Below are 24,280 nucleotides of genomic sequence, written 5' to 3'. Positions count from 1 at the left end.
GAAGAGAACAAAGACCACCGTGGTACAGCATGAGAAAACATCTTTACTTATAAAGTTAATTTGTACACTATAATATTTGGAGAGAAGTAGCCGGCAGATCTGATATGCAAGGCTATATTGTGCATTGCTTTATACAAAATAAATCTGTGAAAACTAAGCATTTTCCTGTAGATTTTCACATCAGACTCCAATGTGCTACTTGAAGAGCTAATGTGTAAGATCCACCACATGAGGGTCTTCAACTATGAAAACTGCACAATTATTATAGCCACTTTTTGCCACTTGTATTTATGATTGATTTGAACCAAAACCTGTCCACACTTAACCAGCTTGGCAAAAAAGAAAACATTTATAGGTGCAATTTGAAAAACATGCAGTATAGAAACATGCAGTTTAACAAGCTCTGCAGTTCTCACAAATATATTTTAGGAAACATTGTAGGTAAGCTCAACTGCATTATTTAATGACGGCTGGCAATGTTCCATTGTAACATGAGAGACTTTACTTGGAGGTAATTGTTTATTGATAAAACAATCTTGAAGATTTAAGATTACTAAAATCTTTCAGTAAAATGTATACACTGTATAAAAATTTCTGAAAGATTTTAGTCATCTTAAATATATGTATAATACAGAATCAATATCCTGTAGATTATAAGTAACAAAAACAAAACATCACTCAATGGTACTTTTGTTTCTATAATTCATAAGTAAACATTGTTGTTCTATAGAAAAGAAATAAATACAAAGTAACACAAGCCACCAGTTCCATTGAAGACTGGAGGAGTGTTGAACCACAGAACTCAACATGTTGCAGAACTGGAGGCAACAAAAAGAAAAGACAATCATCCTGCAAAGTTGACCATACAGTGATTACACAAGTTACATTTTCCCCAATTCCATGATTCTCAAAAAAAAAAAAAAAGCTTTGACATATTTGCAGCAAATAAAACAACTAAAAAATGGACGGGTAAATAAGCTACCCAACTCTCTGATATGGCTTTCAACTTGTTTCTATGTACTAGACCTTTTAAAAACTACAGCCAACTAGACTCTGGGAACAATAATTCCATTAGCCTAGCATTGGCTAAAAACGAAAAGGTGCCTTGAATATTAACATATCAGAAGTCATTTTAATATAGAACCATGACATACACCTGTATGCTTGCACGTTGACAAGCTTTAGATGTTCACACAACACGCTGACCTGTCTTCCCTTGGAAAAGATCCTGATTTGATTGAGTTTTGTTCATTTGGTTCTAGAGAAAAAGCATAAGCGTAATTATTACGCTAACCAGCACAGCCCTGAGTGAACAAAAAGTATAGTTACTCCTACTACACATTCAGCTAAACCTTTGTAATACTGTACATCTATACATCTATATTGTTGTTACAGTGAGTGGTAGGGTGGTCCTCACAAGGGCTCTATGAATCTTATCCATGATGTTGTGAACAGCCCTTCGAGGCCTTTTGGCTTTTCAATTGATTTGCCATACGGTTTCCACCAAGCAACGTTAAGAGGGCAAGTGAAAAAATAGGAAGGAAGCATAGTTTTGTCATGGACGGAGAACCAGGCTAAAAACACATGGGACGCATCACCTCAGTGTGGCGTCAGCGGTGCTTTTAACATATTACATGCGTCTGCTGTAGCGCATAATGATTCTATAAACGTATAAAGTAACAGTTGTATCAGAATTCTACTGCTGCAGTTATGTTATGTATGGGATAAGGCAAGATCTCAAAACATTGTTTTTGTGTATACACCAAGGGGTATAGGCAGAGCTTAACATTCCAATATCTTTGTGCATGAGTCACAGCCCTACCCAACCATGATAGTGTACTTAACTTACGTACGATTCATGATGACTATTTTGATGCCATGTTTTTTGTTCTTGCTTACAGTAAATCACTCTGGATTAAGAGTGTCTGCTAAATGCCTAAATTGTAAATGATAAATTGTACTGTAGATAAATATAAACAGGGTTATATTTCAGTAAAAAAAAACTATGTGCAATGCAAAAATAGCAGATAGGCCTACAGTACATTTGCCGAATTGTGCCATATTTATTTGATAAATCAAATTGGCATAGCCTACATATGAATGTTTTCTCAATTTTATCAGTTTGTATAAGCAGCTCTTATACAAACACACACACACACACACACACACACACACACACACACACACACACACACAAGGCTTAAAGAACGTTAAGCCTGCACACTACCATTATTGCAGTTTAAAACGCATGCAAAAGAATGGTATATTAGGGATAGACATAGCACCGCTCCCTGACACTGAGCTGCACATATCCACTACATGAGTCAATTACTTTACAATATTCAATTACAATATTCTGCGATATTCTATTCCAATTGTAAGAACATGAATGTTGGCTTTTGCTGTCAGTTACATAAATTGCCGTTTCTCTGAATGACGCAACCAGTCAGCAAGGACCTTTACAGTATGTATGTGAGACCCCACTGGTGAATGAAAGAAAAATAACAGAAAACATCATAATCATCATCAATTAATCCTATGATTATGAATTCTGTGAACACCACATCTGGGAAACCATGAATAGAAACGATAACTAACATTTTCCCTTTTACAAATGCACTTTTTCTGTATTTTTGCATCACAAAGGATAATTACCATTTAAATAAAGCATGTTTGTTCTAAATGGTACCAAAATCCAGGAGGTGAGTATAATGAACAACGTACATTTACGTATGTAAACCCGGTTTTATGAGTGAAAAGTGAACCTGTAACCATGTGACAATAATCCATCAGGAGCATTAAACCAAATGAATCACACCTGTGGGTGCGACGTCACTCTATAAGGGCCGATTCATACTCCTATTTTAGAGCCGAATAAAAGTCGGTTCGGCACTGTAGAGCCTACAATTTGACGTCATTTGAGGTTCAGGGGGGCGGGTACCGTCCTAAAGTCGGCTCTTCGGTGCTACTGAAAATTTCTGACGAGCCGAAATAATTTCGGCACTACAGCGCCGAAACAGCGGTAAAATAGGAGTATGAATCGGCCCTAAGTGCGTCACACAACCACACACTCTTCCTTTTTTCTGACAAATGAAAACTGAAAAGGCATGACAGGGCCAGAGTGACAATGAAGGGTTACAGGTTCACTTTTCATTCATAAAACCGGGTTTACACACATAAACCTACGTTTTATTTCATTTCAAGTGAACTTGTAACCATGTGACAACATGAACAGTATACCAAATTAGTCATGAGGAGAGTGAAGTGGCCAAACCAACAAGTAGTTATTTTTGGTCAACTGAAAAATAATGTTCACAAAACATTCTCCAGATTATTTCCAAAAAACTGAAACATTCCAATCAAGGGAAACAAACATTCTGGAGCACAATCCACGGGTGCCCATATTTAACTGAGAACAATACAAACTCAGGTGAAAATGCCACCCCTCAAGGGCCACACACGAAGCCTTATCATCTGAGGCTCCGGGTGCCATACCCTGCCATCTGCCTGGGACAGCAAGTCCCGTCTGACTGGAAGACACCATGGCTGGCCCTCCAGCATCTCGTAGATCTCTCCCATCCATGGTCTCTGTGGCCAATTCGGTGCCACCAATAGTACCTGGGCGCGCAGCAACCTCACCATCATGAGGAAAGCCGGCAGGAGAAGAAGTGGGGGAAAGGCATACAGCCTCTGCTGAGGCCATGAAAGGCTCAGTGGATCTAGCCCCAGTGGTCCTGGTGGTCCATGCATTGACGACCACAGAGGACAGTGAGTATTCCCTTCCGTGGCAAACATGTCTACTTCTGCCCGACCATATCTGGTTCACTAGTACCTGGGGGTGCAAGCACCACTCACCGGGGTGGGGTCCCTCTTGACAGCAGCTGCTACATTCCAGGGTCCCGGAAGATAGAAAGCCTTCAGGGTGACACCATTGAATTGTGCCCACAAGAGCAACTGGCGCACTCTTGCATGCAGCGTTGGGGACCTCAGCCCACCTTGATGTAAGACACCACTGCTGTGTTGTCTGTCCTTATCATGACTTGCTTCCCCGACACAACTGGGAGGAAGTGTCTCAGAGCAAGGGGAACCGCCTCCATCTTGAGGTTTACATGCCACCTGCTGCACAGGAGGCCAACGACCCTGAACAGACCTGCCCTCCAAGACTGCGCACTAGCCTGTGCCAGAGGCGTTGGTCATTATGGTCACCCTGAAGCCACCCTGGCCCAGGGGAACGCCCTCGTGGATGGCCTGTGATCGCCTCCACCACTTGAGGACCTTGAGGTCACAAGGGACAGGGTAAGAATCCTTGACCTGTCCCTGGGCAAACGGCATGCTTTCATGGTGATGGAATCCAGAAGAAGTCCCAAATACTCAGCTGACTGGGCTTGGAGTAAGCTGCTCTTTTCTGCATTCAGATGCAGACCGAGCGAAACCAGATGTGCCAACACAACTTCTGTGTGGCTCCGTGCCATGCTCTCAGATGGTGCACACACCAGCCAGTCATCAAGAAAATTGAACACCTGAATATTATATTGTCAATATTAATATTAACAATTAATAATTATCAATGTAAGGAAAACCATGAATCAAAACCCTCTAAACAAGCCAAAGCCTGAATGCAACAGGCATAGGTGGCGAAAGCTCACTGTCCAATATGCGGGAAGCCAACATAACATGTACAACACCAAAGAAGACGGCCGTAGCCGACAGTGTAAATAACAGCAGAGCCAGGCTAACAGAAGGGGTGCAGGCTTTAGTTCCGACATACTATTGATCCGAAACCTCAATCCTAACCTAACCCTAACCGCAAGAACCATCGCTTTTTCGCATCGCATCGCATGTCCCCCCGCTTCGGATCTTCGGTGTGTCTGAAAAGCGTGCGCACCCCAACAGAAGCCGCTCCAGTGCTGTGTGGATTATTATTATTAACGTTATACAATTACCAAATAGGAATGTGAGTATATCTCACGCTCACGCGCAACGAGCACACAGCTGTCACCAACGGGAACGTGAGTTATGTGTATCGCACGCAACGAACACCATCGTCACCTGCAACAAACATAGATGATGATACAGCCTCACAGTACGCCAAGTGGGTGCCACATAGAAGGCACCCCAAAGTAGGCATCCAGTACCGTGAAGAATTGATAGTCAAAATCACAAGCTGGTATCTTACCGACCAGGAGGAAGAAAAGAGGAAGAGTGTGTGGGTGTGTGATGCACTTATAAAGTGACGTCGCACCCACAGGTGTGATTAATTTGGTATAATGCTCCTGATCCGAGGGTTATTGTCACATGGTTACAGGTTCACTTGAAATGAAATAAAACTGTAATACTGTGACAAGTAAAAAAATAAAACAATACAAATTATGCTAAAGGTGGTGTTCATGTGTCATACCATTACAAGTTTAAATATAGCAAATGCCAAACCACAACTGCATTTCCTGGGAAGTAACAGATAACTGGAAGACACCAAGTGTAACTTTGTTGAATGGCCATAAGATAAAGCCTGAGCAGTTCCACTGATTGCTTTTCCAGTGTCAATCTAAGGTATCACAACCTCACCTCTCTTGAGAACATGGCTATAAATCCCCACAAGGTGTTTGGTTGCTGGTCACCGCCTGTATGGCTTCTTGATGCAGCAGGGACGGGTCACTGAGAATGGATGTGCTTGTGCTTAGCTGGCGAAGGGTACTGAGGACCACTGCAAAACAACCACAAGACATCAACCATGACTTGACTGTCAAAGGCTTGGACTGTGCAAGGGCGGTGGTAATTCTATTGTTCTAATGTTACAGATCTATTCCCCAATTAACAGAACATATTGTCACTGACGAGCAGAAACCTTGTATCTCCTTACGGTATTTAATCTTTTATGGTTTGTTTTATAAATTAATGCCCTATGTATACTTTGTAGAATAGCAGTGTTGTTTTTATGGAATTCCTACACCTGATTCCAGGTCTACAGTTAGCGCATTGACACACCAAGCCCATTGGCTTGCGAAAAAACCATACAACAACTACTCAGTTTTTGCAGTATGTCCAATGCCGTTGCTGGTAACCGGCTATTACCTGTAGCTGTCCCCATTTACTTGAGCATTAATAATTGGCTGCGGAGGTAGTTGGGGAGTAGAGAGCCCTCAGTTTGGCTGTTCAGCCTGAGCAAATCAGAGCACAGCTCAAGCCAACAATGTAAAAAAGGGCATACAGACGCAATATTAACAGATTTCTTTCCTTAGCTTCTTCATAAGCAAAAGAGCTAGAGCAAATAATGCCACTGCCAGTTGCAAATTTACATAACAAAAAAAATTCAATTCATATTGAGCTGCAGCATAGGCTTTGGGTAGCAGATTGGCTCACAACCTCAGCTTGATGGCCTCCAAAGTGTAATATCTCCCCCGAGCCATGGGTTCAATTCCCGGGTGTTACATTTGCAGTGCACAATATTTTCCAAAGATGTGAGGTGACCCAAAGTGATCTATACAATTGCTGTTAGTTCTTGCAAGTTGGCTTGATGTGTCAGGGCCTTTAGAGGAAAAATCATTGCTAAGTGATGACATGACATGCAAAAGTGTCATGGGAAGAGGCTTTAAAGGACCTTTATTAAAAAAATAAACCAACTGCTTGCTCCCTGGTGATTAACGATAAATATATGATAGAAATAGATAGAAACCTCTCTTCTGAGGCGATAAAAGAAGCAAACAAAAATGTATTGGGAAGAAAAGGTGGGTGATGAGGCTGGAATAGGGGGCTGGTGAAGTAATGTGTGTATGTTGAAGGGGCTATTGTGGTTTTTGTTTTACTTACTAGGTCTGAGCACAGGAAGCGAGCAGTGACGGTCAAGCCACTGCAATGTGGTCTGACACAGCTCGGCTTTACTTGTAGTAGAAACCATTCCATTGAATGATTCAAAGAGAGGTTTGATGATGATGCTGAACTGGAACAGATGGTCAAGGGTCATGGGTCATCATAACGCGGATGTCATAGGATATGAGAGCTGGATGTAATTTGTAACAACATCATATCAATCTATATGGGTGTAATTAACTTAGGTTAAGGATACAATCCAGAACTTCCAGTTTTGAAGAGTGCGGCTCTTCACATACTCATCAAACTTTTCCCGCATGTGGTCGAATCGGTGGCGTGTGATGGGCACTCCTGTGGCAGGCAGCTGCTCCTGACACCGGCTATGGTTAAGAGATGATAGGCGGAGATAAGAGAGACCTCACATCACACACATGCTTGCTTGTACGCTTGACAGGAGCTATGGTGTAGAAACATACTTTACAGAGGAGTTTAGCTCTTCAATCTCCTCTCGTAGCCTCCGAGCCTCGTCCTGCATCTGCTGCCGCTCCTGCTGGAGCTTACCAACGTGCTCCACTGTCTTCTGTAACGTGCCTGCATTGCTGATCTGAATGCAGTTGGTGAGTGAATAATGCCATTAGAAAAGCCATTCAAACCATTTAGCAGTTAGAGTACGCCGTCTCAAGCAGTAAGTTCTACATACTGTTCTTGCCAAATCAATCACTGGTCTTCGCTGAAAAAACTTGTAATTCGTACTGAAGATCAAAAGATGACTATAATGGTTGTGTTACAACACAAGTTACATATATTACAGATTACTTCATCATTTAGTTATGAAATTCCATGAGATGCAACATTCTTTCAGTCACATGATGCATGTTTCAGAACAGAAGGAGGGTTTCTTTTTGCATCATAGAGCTGTAGTAAAATACAATCAATTCAACAATTTTTTTTGAAGATCAGACATTTAACATTCCAACAGCATTTGGCAAAGACACAGAAGTAGCCCTTGTACAAAAGGGCCCCATCTTGCTTGCACGCCAATGTTTTACCATTTTGAAGAACATTTTAAATATATAATTTTGCAAATGATACATAGAATTTTGTAACCTTGGTGTTTCCAGAGCACAGGTGATTAATACAGCATAAAATCAAATTAAAGTCTCTTTAAAATAGTAGACTTGAGATTCAGCCTTTTAAAATAAAATATTAAACAGAACAAAAATGTATTAATTTGTAATTCAAGTAAAGAAAGAACTCCGTACACCATTGATGAAGGGCTGCGGCTCGAAACGTTACCACTTCAGTAAAATAAATATCTGGGAGCAGAAAATGGTGTGCGGATTTCTTTCTTTTCTTGATTTGTGACATTATTTGATCCAACACCCAGCCTAATAGGTACTTGTTGTACCTACGCGTGTTGTTTTTGGCTGTGTTTTCAGCCTCCTCTACCACTTCATTTGTAATTCAAACACATTCTACAACTTTCAATTTCTAAAACTAGAGATTCTGCCCGATTTTAGTTTCAACTCAGTTTTTAAAGTAATTTCACGCCTGAACCAATTTAAATGTCTTGAAATATCTTCAGACCGTTGCACAAGGTTGCGAGGTTGCACTTTTGGCCTATACAGAGAACACTGATATAAGGCTTACATTGGACTGGGATTTGAGGGTGGGAACCATGTTGCGCAGTGTTTTAAATCCAATGTTTATGTTGAAGCGTCTCTTCTGCTCAGCTGATATGTGAGTCACCCTTCGGCTCTATAACATAACAGACAATATCAGACATTAAAAATACATACTAGCACACTTGTAAGAAAGGGGGAAATGGTACCGATACACAAGGCTTTCACACTTACTCAAGTGCATGAATATTTATATTGAGATTTAATTCTCCGCAAATTAGGAAAAGTTGTTTTATGGTGTCACTGTCCATATTATGAAAACAATGATAATATAATGCATGCAAACCAGTCATTCAAAACTGATAATGACACATGTTGTGCACACACACCTGGCTTGGTTCATTCTTTGTTAGGACAGTACTGCTGCCGAGGGGGGACTGGGGACTGGGGGCTTGGTCTGACCCACATGGTGACCCTTGACCTGAACTTTGCCTACTGTGCACTGAAACGGAAAAGGGAAATAAGAAATAGATTCCTTGGATATAATATATTAATAGCAGTAATTTTCAAGACTTAATCTGTATAATTATGTCATGCCTGCCTTAGCCTTACCAGCGCTAGTGGAAGGGTTTTGCTTCTTGCGGCTTGAAGAATAAGTCTCTTCTTTAGGGACAATTGGCTGGGGAGACTTGTGTGCCTGGGGCAATATATGAAATCCAGGAGTCTGAGAGATAAATAGCAGAAATTAAATAATGAACAAATGAATTGGACATAATACAGTATCGACAGTTTAGATCATTTCATTTTTGCCATGAATTCATGAGACTACAACCTTTCTTAAAAATTAAATGATGTAATGTACTGAACTGACAGATTACAAGACTGCACTATGTAACTTTACTCTCCTACCTGGTTTTGTGCGTGTGTGTAGATTTTCTTTACCATTGAGCTAATAGAGCCTGTCTGCTTGCTCAGGGGATAAATTAAATCTTGAAACCTCAAACCTCGTGTCAGATACTGTGTCTAGTTGAAACATGACCTTTGACACAATCTGGCATACGGCAGTGGTGCCAGATTACATACATGTATACACAGGAGCATTACCTTTAATCCTCCCAACACTAAAACATATCGTCATTACGTCACCATCGAAAACCAATTACACTCTGGCATTGGGTTCTTTAATCCACATATTTCTTACGTCATCATTGAGAGCTAGTTATACATACTATGTATATGTAATTTGTAAGTTGATTAGCGGTATACTGTGGTTACTTTGCGCCAAAACCCGTCCCAGCCAACACGCCACTTTTGATGCGTATGCAAATAAAACAGCAAATTTGTGCCTGATTTGCTGGGACCAGATTACATAAATGACCATATTTCTTAGGTCATCGTTGAAAGCTAGTCATACATATACAGTACACACCATGTACTCTGGTCCCAGCAAATCAGGCACAATTTGCTATTTTATTTTACAGATTATATATATATTATATGTATGACTAGCTCTCAATGATGACGTAAGAAATATGGTCATTTATGTAATCTGGTCCCAGCAAATCAGGCACAAATTTGCTGTTTTATTTGCATACGCATCAAAAGTGGCGGGTTGGCTGGGACGGTGCATACGGACCGGGCGAAATTATTACTTGCGCGCTCTGCTTGCGCAAGTAACTAGATAACTTGCCCCTCGGGGCACAGGTCTCCACCAGGGCAGGTGAGGTTGTGGCCTCCAGGTGGCGCTAACATAGGCCAATGTGAAAAGGGTGCCATTTCTTCTTATGGATTGAGGCATTTTGTATGCTGTATTTCATTTGGATTTCAATCTTGCAAAGGAATTGAGGAATTCCTTTGAGGAATGATAGTTGATAGTTCCTTAAATAATCTATAGATGTATGTCAATTATTGCAATGTATTTCCAAAAGAAATTGCCATACCCCTCTGAGGCTTGAGGAAGCAATGACATTCACAATTCCTGCACTTGGGACTACATCTGCTTTCAGAGCTGTTGGTGTGACAATCACTGCATTAGCATGACCTGTGAAGGGGGCTGGAAAAGCAGATATCATTTAAAGTCCATGAAAAGCAACAACATAAACATAGAAACATCATGAACTGCTATGGACTTTCCCAAACAGTTTTTGCATTATTTTTAGGCAATGATGTGTATGAGCACTAAATAAGCAGGTCAGAGAGGCTTAATGTCATTATCAGCCTAGAACACAGGTGTCTATCTCCGTTTCAGTGCAATAGACCCCTGGGAGAAGTACTGCTGAGGTGGAGCACAACACCCTCCTACCACCAGCTCTGGTGCATTTATATAGACATATGCATTACATTCACCCGCTCATGAACAGGCAGCAGAGGAAACCAACCTGCACCAACCAGCTCATCAGGAGCAGTTACAGGTTCAATATCTTGCTCAAGGACACTTCAGACACTATCATAGCCGGGGATCGAACCAGGAATGTTCCATTTCCCAAGCATCAGCTCTACCTCCTGAGCTATGCCTCCCCAGTACTTACTACACGTGGTTACCAAAGCTGTGCAGCTCATATGTTGAGTTGTTGATGAAACCGTAAAGGTCTGTGTGCTTTTTGCTGTTCAGGTACAGGAAAATGGCTGAAAATGGGCCCTGATCCTTTTTCTTAGGGGGATATGCAAAGAAAATTAACTCCTAATTACATGGGCATTATAGATAGTTCTCCTTGTCAATGCTGTTATCTGAACTATGACCTATATATAATTTAGTCTAAATCCGATTACGGCATGTATGTACATTTTCATGCAAGTAACAAATCCATGTTTTCTTTAAATCTAGAATATATGAATGTATGCATATCAATATGAGATAAGTGACAGACCTGTGAGGATGAGGTGAGAAGAAGGGAGGGTGTTAGCAGGAACGATCCTTTGCATGTGGCGCTTTTTGTTTGCACTGGAAGGCTGAATGGGTTGAGGAAGTACAAAAGTCTGGGGTTGCTGAAGGGGCGTGGCAGGCGGTGGTGCCAGGGGCTGGAGGTGGGGTGGTGGAACAGGTGGATTTGGAGCATGCGTGGGTACGGAGCTATACTCTGAGCTGCGACTGAAGGTGGGGGCAGTATCACTTGTTGTGACAGGCGAAGTGGCTCTATGTGTAATCACAGTGTGTGCTCCACTGGCGTCCAGTGTTGAGGTATCGTCCAGAGCCGAAGGAACCAGAGTTGCCGCCGAGGCCATCCCTGGACCTGGCAGGCAGTGAGGCAGCGTGGGGTGAGAGATTGAGGAGACTCCTGTTTGACTGCTGGAGGCCACCTGCCCAGGAAAGAGCGTCATGTAACCTTGTACAAATGCAGGATCACCTCCACTAGTACCACTGGTTTGATTGGCCATGGAGGGGCTGATAGGTAGGGGGCCAGGGGATGAGATATGATCCCCTGAGAGTTGCATGGTTGATATCAATTGGACCTAGCAAGGGATGAGAAATGAAAAGACAACAAACATGCTGTCAGTGTATATACAGTAACAGGTACTGTATATGTAGGCAGAGTGTTTAGCTCACGTGTTTTGGGAAGTCAAAAATAATTGTATCCACATAACACAATCAAATCACTTCTCTTAAAGCATGTTACCTATTTGTCCACCTGTTAAAATGATGTTTTTAAGAAAAATGGCGGTGCTTTGTTAAAGTGGCTCATTCAATTCGAAGCAGGACAAATTATCATGACTTTTACCTCCACCCTTCAGAAGCTGCCTATACTGTGTGTGTGTGTGTGTGTGTGTGTGTGTGTGTGTGTGTGTGTGTATATTCCAATATCCTGCACTTTTCTAGTCACCCAATTCACCACAGTAGGATAGTCTTACAGTTGATAAATGATACAAAAACTTCACTAAGATAATCATGTTACATATCGTCAATGTGGGCTGGAAATCTCCAAAACCATTACTTTTCAGGAAAAGGGAAAAAAAGCTGTATTCAGATGTAGTTAGACACACATTTGTATTGATTAAATATTATAAAACTCATAGACAGAGCTGGAATCCCTATTTTGACACACAGTGAACTTGTAGACCGTCTACTGACACTACTTTTGTATAAAACTGTGCAAAGGGCACTACTTTCCCTCCCTAACACGACTTACACGGGTTAATTGACTGTAGAACAGCTTCTCTCCCAATAACGAGTTACATAAGTTATGTTTTAATTGTTTAATCAGAGTTTTTAATAAGTTTTAAGTCATACAGGGTTTCCATCGGACAGAGTGGGATAGGTCAGGTGACGTGTTTTGATGACGCCCTCGCAAAAATCAGTCGCACCGGCATGCAAAGGGTTCTGTGAAATTGAGGCCCAATGCATTACAATGGCGGCGGTGCCGTGCAGCGTGCATGTTCCTTCTCCGCTCTGTTGTTGTGATCGCCACTTTGGAATATTTTTCAACACTACGACAAGCGATTACACCCATTTAAAGCGGATTTTCATGACAAGCAAAGATCAAGTCGGCGCAGTGGCTCTTCAAAGGTTAGTGTAAACTAGGCAGGGAGATCTGGAACACGATTGTTTAATCACCGCAGGGAAACTGTTAATTTATGGGAGAAAAAGGAAAAATAAACATTACAAGATTAAAGATGGTGGGGCACCAAGCCACCAACACCAGTAGCAAAGTGGTTAAGGCATATACAAGGGCTTTGATGCCCTGACATCATGTCCTGGGTTCGATTCCCGAACCCAGGGATTTGATGCGTGTCATTCTCATTCCCCATTTCTGCGAATAAAGGCAGAGAAGCCCAAAACAAGATCTTAGAAAAAAAGATATGGAGATAGAACCTTTCCACCTGACAGTGATTATATTATGTTTAATAAATGCATTCAGAAACAGAGTTCTCCGTCCTATCAAATAGTAACGCCCGTCGCCCAGGACGGAGATTTATTGATATCAAAACCGATCACATAACTCCACAGGCTGGGAGCGTCTGTTGGGCAACATTCAATGTCATTTCCGGTTGGGACGTCATCCAAAATATCCCCCCCCATTTTAGCAGATCAGATTCGAAAATCTTAAAACGTGAATAACTCTTGATCTAAATCATTCCGTCCAATTCTAATCAAAGATTATGTTTTCAACGGTCGCGGTCCCGCCGCTAGTCACGTTAGAATTAATCATACCTCCCTTTGTTGTCGATCGCCTCGGGGGTGTTTTGGCTACATCTAGCTACTTCCCAAAATGGCGCGGAGACACCTTGAAATAGGTCCTGAAGAAACAAATCACTGGGCGACCTGATTTAATTGTTTACGAATACCCCCGGACGTTCTGGGTGTTAATGGTGGAATTCCAAATCCCTTTTAATTAAACATCCGTACAAGAACAAAAGACACCTCTAGGGTGAGCTCTGTGTGTGACACTGGGAGGTGTGTTAGGGTCTAAGCTTTGGGTGGTTGTTTACCTGTGATTGGGTGCTGTTGCTGGGTAGAGGGGTAACAGATGATGCAGTGGGGGAAACAGAAGGGAAGACAGGCTGACGGAGGCTGTGAAATAAGTCTGGAACAAGAGTCTCTATGTTACATGTTAGTAAAACAAACTACTTTTTAAAGTGTTAGGCTATGACCACTGTTGTAGTGAGAGTTACTAGAACATTAAAGCTACCACTGTGCGCCTGTGTCGGGTAAAAAGGGTGTGCCATTAGTGTGTGTAACACTTTTATAATCGACGTTGTGCCTTACTGCTTACCTTGCAGGGGCTCAAAGGAATCCATAAAGTCCAGGTTGGGCTGTAACGGGATCAGCCCGGGCTGGATCATATCTGCATTCCCTGCATGAGCTGAGGAGGGTAGAGGGGAATGACCAGGGAAAGTAGTAAGAAAACATGTCTGAGTCGTAAGCAGATTATGACTGGATGCAACCACCAATATCAGCTCATTAAAGTTTTCAAATACTAGGACTTTGGTTAGCAAGAAAATATGAAGACAAAAGTGAGCCAGGAGGTAATCTAAAAGCATTGCTAGCAATGCCTTGAGTCTGTGCAGCTCCTTACACCCAAATAGAAATTGGCCAAAGGGTGGTGCTAGAGTATAGGTGATGGAGTCACTCAAATAGTAAGGTTTAATCTTCCAGGAAGCATGACTGTATTCAGCAGGTTTCATGGCAATCTGCCCATTAGATTTGGAGATAACTTGTGTGCATTTTGTGCAAGTTGAACAGTTGGCCTAATGGTGGCACTAGACTAAGAGGAAAGGCCATGGAGTAACTAATACGAGTCATCATCATTTGACGAGTATGAAGGTGCACAGTAAATTACATAGCAACTAAACCAGTAGTTTTGAGATGATGCATACTATTTTATTTAAAGATTTGAAACTTTCAGCTGTTTTATATTTTTAAATCAGCGTATGTTTTCTCTCACCAATCTCACGTGGGTTGGGCCAAGCTATGGGCTGGTGAGAGGCCAAAGTTGAGAACAACGTGTCAGAGAACTCGGACATCAGTACGTCTACATCAAAGAGTGGATCCATCTCCATTGGGACAGGAGACTCGTGGCTCTTACGAGACACACGGCGAGCAGCCATCTCTTCATCCTGATAAAAGGAGGCGCGGAGTGTGTCTGGAAAGACTTCTCCAAACAGTGAAAACTGCTCCTCTGGCCCCTTTGATTGTTAAAAATGCAGAAAGCAAGCCAGTGAGTGACAAATGCATACAGGAGTCAGTACAGCATAACTATGAAAATTAGTCCAGAATAAATAAATAGAATAGAATCTGAGATAAATTCTGAAATAGAATAGAATCTGATGACGTGGACGGCAGACGGAATTTTCACTTCCGGTCACTTTACTGTTGTATCTGTTGCTTAGCAACCTAGAACCATAAGAGCTTGATCTATCATAAACGACTGAAAAGAGCACATGACGTAAATTTACATCATCAGTGCTTAACCGCTGGATTAGACTTGACGTAAATCTACATCAACGGTGGGAAATGTGTTAAGATACTCTACAATACAGATTAGTTAGAATAACATTTACTCTGGATTGCAGCTTTGTTAGGAATAAAATTCCCATGACAACAGACAACATATTTATGATAATCATAAACAAGTACTTAATCATGCTATGTTTTAGAGGAAAATATTCACTTATGACACGCCTAATAATGAATCATTCACATAAATAAAAAAATTGTGCAAGGAAAGATTAATTCAGATTAATTCTCAATCTTTAATTTCACCCAGATGTAAACCAGATGTTGACTTTGTTAGCATTTGAGTTGATATACGTAACATAGTACAATCTTGACCATACCTTGAGCAGACTTGAAAGGTCATCATCCTTGTGTTTCTGTAACTGTAACAGAATTTGTGTTATAGGATATATATTATAATGGACTAAAAAGCCACAGTTTTGTTTTAGGATGTGACATATTTCTTCCAATACCACACCCTTTTTTTGAAGTATGTCCGCCATTTGTGATACTCTCTTATAACGATTTCAATTCTTCTTTTCCAATATTTCCCCTCTGTGGCGATGGCCTATAGAAGGTAAAGGGAGGTAGAAAAAGCAATTCAACAAAACAATTGAAGCACAGGGAAGGAATCCAAAGTTAGGGGTAAACGGAAATAGCACTGCAACAGAGAAGAACATGCAAGACTGGCAAAAGTAAATCAGTTGTGGTGATGTGAGGGGGAAAAAAAGATCAAAGGAAGGAATTTGGTTACTAGAGAGAAACAACAGTAATGGAAGTACTGCTCAAATGCTGGTTATGCACAAATCCCAATCACACGATTCTTCTGTCCTTACCTCAGCAGGTCGATGGACTTCCGTATCTATAGTTCCATCAAGTGGAGTCACAAAATGACAAACAGGATTCTCCCTTTTCTCCACATCTGAAATGAGAAAAATGACGTATTTACAGTTGTAAATTAAGTTACAAATATGACAAATGATACCTAAGGTGACTGTTCTGTGGTTGAGGGTTCATTAGCTCTGAATAGCCTATACATGTTAAAAGAGTTACTGTTACTGAGACTGAAGTGAAATTATTCTCAATGCCATCATTGAGGATCAGATGTTAATACTACAAAAAGAATAGTGTTATTCACTGAAATTGTAATTCTTATTCTGCCCACTTGGTCTTCAAGTGTATGATTCAAGAATCCAGATGGTTTCTGAATTGTCAAAAACAGTCCGTTATTCAGGTGTCAACAGCCAATGCCATCTACATTATCCAATCAAATCCACTTTATTCAAAATAACGTTGTTTAACCTAAAGTACATAAGAAAAAATATTAAAATACCAAGAGCAAAACAATACAAAATAAACAGGGCAACAAAGACATAATGCAGTGGAAACAGCAACTCGTAATCAGCATGTTTAAACGCCAAGGAGTATGAAGCCCATCACACACCGTCTGCGACCGCCGCGCGTCAAAACAGCCGCCTCCATTATTTTCAATGAACCTATCGCACACCGGCGGCGTCCAACGCGCGCTGACGCCTCGCCTGGTGCGCCGATAGAACCAGTTCTATTTTCCAGGCGGTGCCGCGTGGCAACGCGTCGCGTCGGACGGAGCCGGTGTGTATTGGGCTTCACTGAGTGTTCAAATGTGATGTAAACACAGGTAAGGTTTGGGAAGCTCTAACATGAGGTGGAAGATGGATCCACAGCGTGGGCACTACAATGGGAAATGATCTACAGTATCTCCTTGGGATTTCAGCTTTGTGTTTGGGATCTTAAGAAGTGACTGGTCAGTCGACCTCAGGACGCTTGTAGACTATTTGGGAGGTACAAGTTCCGATATGTACAATGGTGCCGCCAACCCATTTAAAGAATTTTGGAGATAAAAGGACGTTTTGAGACAGGTCTAAAATTAGAAGAAAGAAAACGAGGTGTCAAGGTTCGGCATTTTAATCAAGGGTTCCACCACTGCATGTTTGAAATAAATCGGAACCACACCTGTGGCAAGACTCTGATTTATGATGGACATTGGGCCCAATAGTCTGCCAGGCTTCCTTGAAAAGGTGTGGTGGACTGGTGGTACAATGTGAGTAGGACAAGATGCAGGTTTTAATTGAGAAACAATTGTTTCGAGGTGGGGGGATGACACAAACTCTTTAAAAGCAGCAGAGCAGGTGACAGTTATGGAAGGATCAAAAGAGGGCATTACAATCTGAGCTCTAATAGAGGCAATCTTATCAATAAAAGTGTAGAGATTTTTCACATATCTCTGGTAAAGCATCCATTCTGGTGTGTTACAGAACAAGGGGTTTGTGTGGCAGTTATTTGAAATTATATCCAGGGGGAAAAAATCATCCTTTCGGTTTTTACAGTCTTTTGATATGCTGTCCAGGCTAAAGGCTTCCCTCATAATTTCAAATGACACGTGTAACCTTATATTTATTCCACTTGTGCTCTGCTGTCCTGCATTCTTGCCTGCCAGCACAAGTATTGTCATTTAGCCATGGTTCAGAGTTTTGTTTGGGATGCATGGCTTTAAGTGGAGCTACGGTGTTACGCTGGTGCAGGTAGACAGAAATGATGAGGTTAAATCCTCTGTATTCAAATGAACACAGTGCTTAGTGTCAGAATGAATATTCTGAAAGGTAGTCGAGAACTGCTCAGCAGTGGAGGGGTTAATCATACAGCACAGGCTGGCCAGGGCGAGTGGTTTTGCACTCAAATAGGGGAGCGAGATGTCAAAGAACAATGACATGTGGTCAGAACAATAGGATCACCAACTCAAACATTAAAATCAGGTAGACCAAAGGATAAAACCAGATGGAGAGTGTGCCCATGCTCGTACTGCATGCAGTACAAGATTAAAAGCAACAGTGTTCAGAAAGTCTCTGGGCAGGGGATTAGAAGGGCAGTCCACATGAATGTTAAATTCGGGGTACAGGGGACACCAATGACAGTTGTTTGCAAAGTACATCGTTTTTGAAAAACAATCGCTACACCTCCTCCATGGTGTGACCACGGTGAGCTAAAATATGAACAGTTAAAAGGGGCGGCAGTGGTTCAGGGGTGAAGTAGCCGCTTTGTAACCGGAAGGTTCCCAGTTCGATCCCGGGATCCTTGAGCAAGACGCTGAACCTCCAATTGCTCCTGATGTGCAGATTGGTGCCTTGCATGGTTTCCTCCACCATCAGTGTATGAATGTGTGTGTGAAATGGGTGAATGAAATGCACAATCTATGTAAAACGCCTTGGATAAAGGTGCTATATAAATGCACCATTTACCATTTTAGCAGCTCTGAGATGGCGGAAGACTCACCAATATGTAGCCAGATTTCCGTCAAGAAATGAAAATCCGTCCATTTGTGTTGAAGAACTCCTTCAAGAAAGCGGTCTTGTCATTGTGCCTACGCGATCTAGCATTGATCAGTGCCGGGCCTTAGATGTCGCTATCGGGTCGGGGGTGCCCATTTCAGTGGGCTAAGGCTGGCGAAGTTAATTCCACTCCGGCGAGGTGAGAGGGGCGGGGGAGCACAAGCTCCACATCTGTGCCTGCAACAGGTACGAGGCCAGCTGTAGGCGGGATCCAGCGAACGCCAGGTAGCAGAGCGGCACAGAGCCAATCCCTCCACTGAAAGGCCTCGATCCAGGGGATAATAATGGCGTCGGCGAAAAGTGGATGTGGCGGTATGCCTGAAAGCAGCGGAGGGAGGGGTTGCGGTCCTCCCAAGTTAAACCTCACCAGAGGAGCTGCAATTTGTCGGATACCCAGCAATGCTTGGTGGTCATATACAAGTAAAGAGTCGATGTTTCCAGTGTAACAAGTGTAAGGGACAGCACAAACCCAAAAACAGCTGAGTGTGACAAACGGCGTGCCACACACACTGGCGCCATCTCTCACGCAGACTCACATTACAAGAATACCAAACAGGATACCAAACACCTGACTTAGTGGAAGAGGACTCTTACATTGCATATACCAGGCTCTCCAGATGGCATTGTTGAGACGAATCTTGTCTCTCCACAACAGTTTTAGGCCTTTGAAGTTTTTCCATTTGGGAGATACCAAGTTGCCACTGAAAAAGGAGAAGAAAACAACACTGTAAATTAATTTCTCATGAACATGCTCAAAACATGAACTAAATCAACTAACTACAATTAACAATTCTATAACTGGATGAGCTGCTTTTCCTGATTGCAAATGGTGAAATGGCCTCTAGGTTTTTACTTTACTTCGTTTATTTTGACGGGACAAGCATATTAAGGAACATTACAAATAAATGCAACATAAATACACCAGAATTAGCAAAGATGCTCAATTTCATCCGTAGTCCCCAAAGTTTAGTCATAATAGCCTGACTTAAGAAGCTCCAAATAGGGCCCTAGGTGTTTGAAACTTTGAATCATCCATTGTGCATTCATCCATATTGGCGGAGTGGTCGGCAGAACCGGTCAGGGATCATGCGATACGAGTTATTTGTACCTGCACTAGCGACTCTTACAGGTTGGTCAAGGACTGTGTGTACTGTAAGGGTGTTGAACTATGAGGATTCTTGAGGAATAGGGTTTTCCTCTGTTCACATTATGTCCTCCCAGTGAAGCTATTCACTGGCAGGTGAAAAGAAGCGACAGGTGATTCCCTGTGTATCTGAGGAGTGTCTGAGGAGGGATGTGTCGCTTTCAATACCATCCCTAGAACCAACCGGTAAAGGTCAGCAGTGACATTGTGACAATATTACACAAGTGTACAGAAGAACATTGTCCAACTGTCCATTACCTATATCTACGACCTACCAGATACAGCATGACTGGCTAGCCCTGTGGTAGCCTATACACAACATGTAGGAGATAGTGTTAATACACACACTATAATAGAGGTGAGTGCCACACATCGTAATTTATTTTTTAAATAGAGTTGGAAGGTTTTTGTTTGTCTTTGGTCAGGTTAGTTATTTACTATATTTAGGTAGTAGGTTTTGCTCAGAAATATGACTCGCACATCCTGCATGACACCACGACAGTGGTGCCTCCAAGCAAGTAAATAAAGCGGTACAAGAGATGCTCCGTTGGATCCCTGAAGTGAAGACCTGTCTATATTAACGCATGGCTGGGAGCATCATGGAAGCAGAGTGTGACAGCCGGGCCCATACGATTCCATTGCTACATCTGGAACTTGGTAGCAATGGACTCTGCTGAACCGCCTACATTCTGGGGTCAGACGCTTCGAATCATGTTCGGCTTGTCATGCGAGTGTGGCGAGTCTGACCAGAATCCAGATTGTCAAACGTTATATTGCCACCTTCCCCCTATACAGACAATCTTCAGAAGCCGGCATCTTCTAGCATAGGACCAGAGAGACAAGGGCATGGAGCAGTAGTAGCCAGATCACAGACCATGTCTCATCAACTGAATGATCGACATGTCTCATCACAAGCTCATAGTTATGTGAGTGAGTCATCTAATAAGATCACTAAGTTTGTGACTATCCATTGGAAGATATTTTATTTCCTGAAATATAACTGTTTTGAACATACAAGGTATGATTACAAAACACTAAGAATTTAGATTTCCTGAGATTAAATATTAATAAGTGCCATTGGTTGTCCTTCTGTAAGTAAACATTCCCACAGACATACAATACAGTAGGCAGCTTACGGTATATTTACTTTTGCATTTGGGGGATGAAAGGGGAAAGGTTACCAAAACTGGTATTCCCTTCCTATTCTATAAATAGAAGAAAGTCAGAGGGAGATCCTCAGAGCAGCTGGCTTTTCACCTACAGCCATAAAAAGAGAAGCAAGCCTGCTGTACTGTATGCCCAAAACACTTATTGTGACACACCTGTTTACTTTAGAAAATATCACTGAATACCCATTACTTAAAATGTACTCTCTCAAAGATTTGATTGAGATAGTTAGATGAGAATTGTTTTATACCACATTATGCCATTTCCCAATTCCCACCCAGTTTGCCAGCATGCTTGACAAATCATAGAGGTTTCTAGTCATGAACTGAATGAAAGCAGCACACTTGAGGTTGGCAATAAATTCACAATCTATGCTAAACAAACCCTATTTTTTTTATTTGGTATAACTAAGAAAGCCTTTTTGTGTGTATGTTGCAATGATCTTCCTAATCGCTAAAGGGAATCATTAAGGAACCAGAATTGTTAAAATCCTAAATCCAGACATTTTCCCAATCTAACGTGGTCAAGTTCATACAATAGAACCATTTATATCCTGTCAGGATGTCTCCTTAAATGCTCTCATTCATTCACAAAGTGCAATTACTCACTTTATGTGCAAGAAAATTATATAAGGAAGCCACGTGACTGATTCACTGATGTGACCTCAGAATTATTAACACTTAAAACTTAGGGATGCCAGAATTGTTTATTTGTTTTGGGCATTCATTTTTATCATGCGTCTTCCTTCTCTTATGTTAACTTCGTACACTATGTACAATACGCTAGCAACTCAAAGGCCCTTAAAACAAGGCTCCAGACTTCCCAAAACAAACTGGTCAGGCTCCTACTTGGCCTCACCCCACCTCAGTGACCTCACCCCTGCCCACTTTGACAGGCTGGAATGGCTTAGGGTCGACGACAGCGTACAGCATCTTGCAATGGGTCTGGTCCTCAAGATTCAATACACCACCAAGATACCCATGTACCTGTCTAAATACTTCCTTAATGTTAACGAAGTCCACACCCACAAGACCAGAGGGAGTGCAACAAACCATGTGCAACCCAGATTCAGCACGAAAAAAGGGACAATTATTTTCGCTCCTATGCCACCAAAATGTGGAACGCCCTACCAACAGTCATTAAGACATGCAAATCCTTGACTACTTCAAAACCGCTCTCAAAGGGCACCTACAGACGGCTGCAATTCGAAACTGGCCCCCGTAAAATCTGAATCCCCCCACCCCTTTTTCCTCTCACTGTATATGTTTCTTTTCCCTTTTTACCTCCTTTATGATGAATTCCTGTTCCGTTCTTTGGCTATATAGAAGTGTCTATTATTTTGAGGTGGACCCTCTTGTAAACAAGTGTAATGCTTTATTGGGTCGTCCACTCAGTTAACAGTCTTTGTATTGAGTTGTGATTGAAATGTAGTATGTACTGTAATTCTGCAAACTGTTAATAAATATTTCAATCAATCAATAATAGGGCTGATGGGTTTTGATGTCACTCCAAAAGACCTTGATAATTCTTTACATATGCTAGCACTGTGTTCTTTTTCACGTGTGATTACATTAATAGATAGATAGATAGATAGATAGATAGATAGATAGATAGATAGATAGATAGATAGATAGATAGATAGATCTACTAGTGAAACCAGAGTTTATAAGGCTCAACATGAGAGTACTATAGTTATCTCATTTTGTGAGTTCAGAGGAAAGAGTTAAGTCTTTAACATGATGACCAAATGCTATTGCAGATAGTGTAAGACTCGTGACTTTGGGCGTGTAGTGGGGAAACTGGAAGACTGGTAGTCAAGTCACTTCAAAAACTATTAAAATGGGATAATGTAACTGCGGCACTACAGTACGTTGGCTCCAGTGGGCAACCAGTGTCCCCATCAGCCTGCTGCAATTAACATATAATAGATAACGCTATGGCAACATTTGCAGGCAAATCAATGGCAATTATAGTACAATAAGTACATTTGAGGGTGTCAGAAGGATCAGACACCGCCATTTGTTTACCTGTATGCAAGGGTCATACACTCAAAAAGCTTTGTCAGCGACGCATCTATGGAAAGATGTGATGTAAAGGTCTTCCCAAAATGATAGGTCTGACATGTTTGTTTGTTGACTGTGTCGAAGTCGTAGCCCTTTTTCGGGGGGTGCTCAATGTGGGGCGATGAGACCATGAAGTGCCCGCTGTGAATTATCTGAGATTCTCGTCCATCGCACTTTTTGAATCCCAGGTTAGGTTCCTCTGCGTCGGAGTCGTCATCCTGCTCCTGTTTTATAGAACGCCGATATTTCTGTCGTAGTTCTCTGGTGGCCATGTCGTTGCTCAGACAAATAGCTAACGTTAGCTAAGAAGCTAGCTGGCTAGCTATCTAACGTTAAGCAGGAAAACTCTTCCTTTCATGTGGCTTGCTAAAGGTGTGTGGAGATACGTAGAAGGTACAACAAGACGTTATTTGTTTGTGCCCCATCGACTTGGAGTCGTCGCTTCACACATTTTGGATGGCTATTAAAAACGCGTTATCCTATTCCACTTGTTGCTGCCTTATCTGATAACTGACGTTACGTTAGCTGCCTGCCATCAACAGAATAACCAGCTGACAAAAGTGTTTCTTTTCCTCAGAGCAGGAACTTGCTGCGCCTGGAGGAGTCTCTGATTGGCCAGAGTCATAGCTACACCCTCTCAAGAACTTGGAATGTCCATCCCCAACGGGCTGATTGGTTTCTTGAACCGAACGCACACTATTTTGTAAGGCGGGTAGCCATTTAAGTTACATTATATTATATAACATAAATAAATGGCACATTAAATAAAATATACAATTTACAATAGTTTTCATGGCCCATGTGTTCATTCATATCACCATACGCTGACCATACCATTTCAAAATGTAGGCCTATAGTGTGAAGTGAATAGAATAGAATTAAATTGATCACCAAATATGAATGGTTATTTTTCTGTTGTGTTTTGCTTTTACAAAAAAAATATAATAATATATACACGAAACCGGTCCGATTTGCAGTCCCTCTGACCTTTTAAGGTGAATTTTATCGATTGAGTCAAAAAAATATATTTTTAAAAGCTTTTTTCATCAATTTAAATGTTCCCTTTAATATTGTGTAAAAAATACATGGCTTTTATCTTCATATTAAGATAAAAATCACACCTGTGTGAAGTGAGGGGTGCTCTTATCATCTTACAACAATGAGGAGGGAATTTGGTATAG

At 41.6% G+C, this 24,280-nt stretch overlaps 1 protein-coding gene across 4 annotated transcripts; it reads right to left on the bottom strand.

Annotated features, from left to right (window-relative positions):
• Positions 1-23: 23 nt before the first annotated feature.
• On the bottom strand, positions 24-23,656 carry mlxip (MLX interacting protein). Of its 4 annotated transcripts, none has more exons than XM_080766514.1 (18): positions 23,064-23,656; positions 19,320-19,426; positions 16,197-16,282; positions 15,839-15,928; positions 15,702-15,743; positions 14,810-15,050; positions 14,138-14,227; positions 13,854-13,948; positions 11,297-11,879; positions 10,370-10,482; positions 9,042-9,153; positions 8,819-8,931; positions 8,458-8,565; positions 7,284-7,411; positions 7,064-7,187; positions 6,808-6,937; positions 5,566-5,704; positions 24-2,483 (listed from the first exon to the last, which is right to left on the bottom strand). In XM_080766514.1, the coding sequence occupies exons 1-17, from the start codon at positions 23,369-23,371 to the stop codon at positions 5,583-5,585; spliced, it is 2,592 nt and encodes an 863-aa protein (XP_080622640.1). In that variant the 5' UTR covers positions 23,372-23,656; the 3' UTR covers positions 24-2,483; positions 5,566-5,582. The 4 variants fall into 4 exon arrangements, 3 of the variants coding, with proteins under 3 accessions (XP_080622640.1, XP_080622641.1, XP_080622639.1); XM_080766515.1 differs by having other exon boundaries at positions 24-1,258; XR_013964265.1 differs by having other exon boundaries at positions 24-5,704; positions 6,808-6,932.
• Between the last annotated feature and the right edge of the window lie 624 nt (positions 23,657-24,280).

Source organism: Protomyctophum bolini, assembly GCF_963924005.1.
Source record: "Protomyctophum bolini genome assembly, chromosome: 6".
Classification (NCBI taxonomy): domain Eukaryota; kingdom Metazoa; phylum Chordata; class Actinopteri; order Myctophiformes; family Myctophidae; genus Protomyctophum; species Protomyctophum bolini.
Note: the sequence above shows the minus strand (reverse complement) of the source record. Positions and strands in the feature narration are given on the sequence as shown.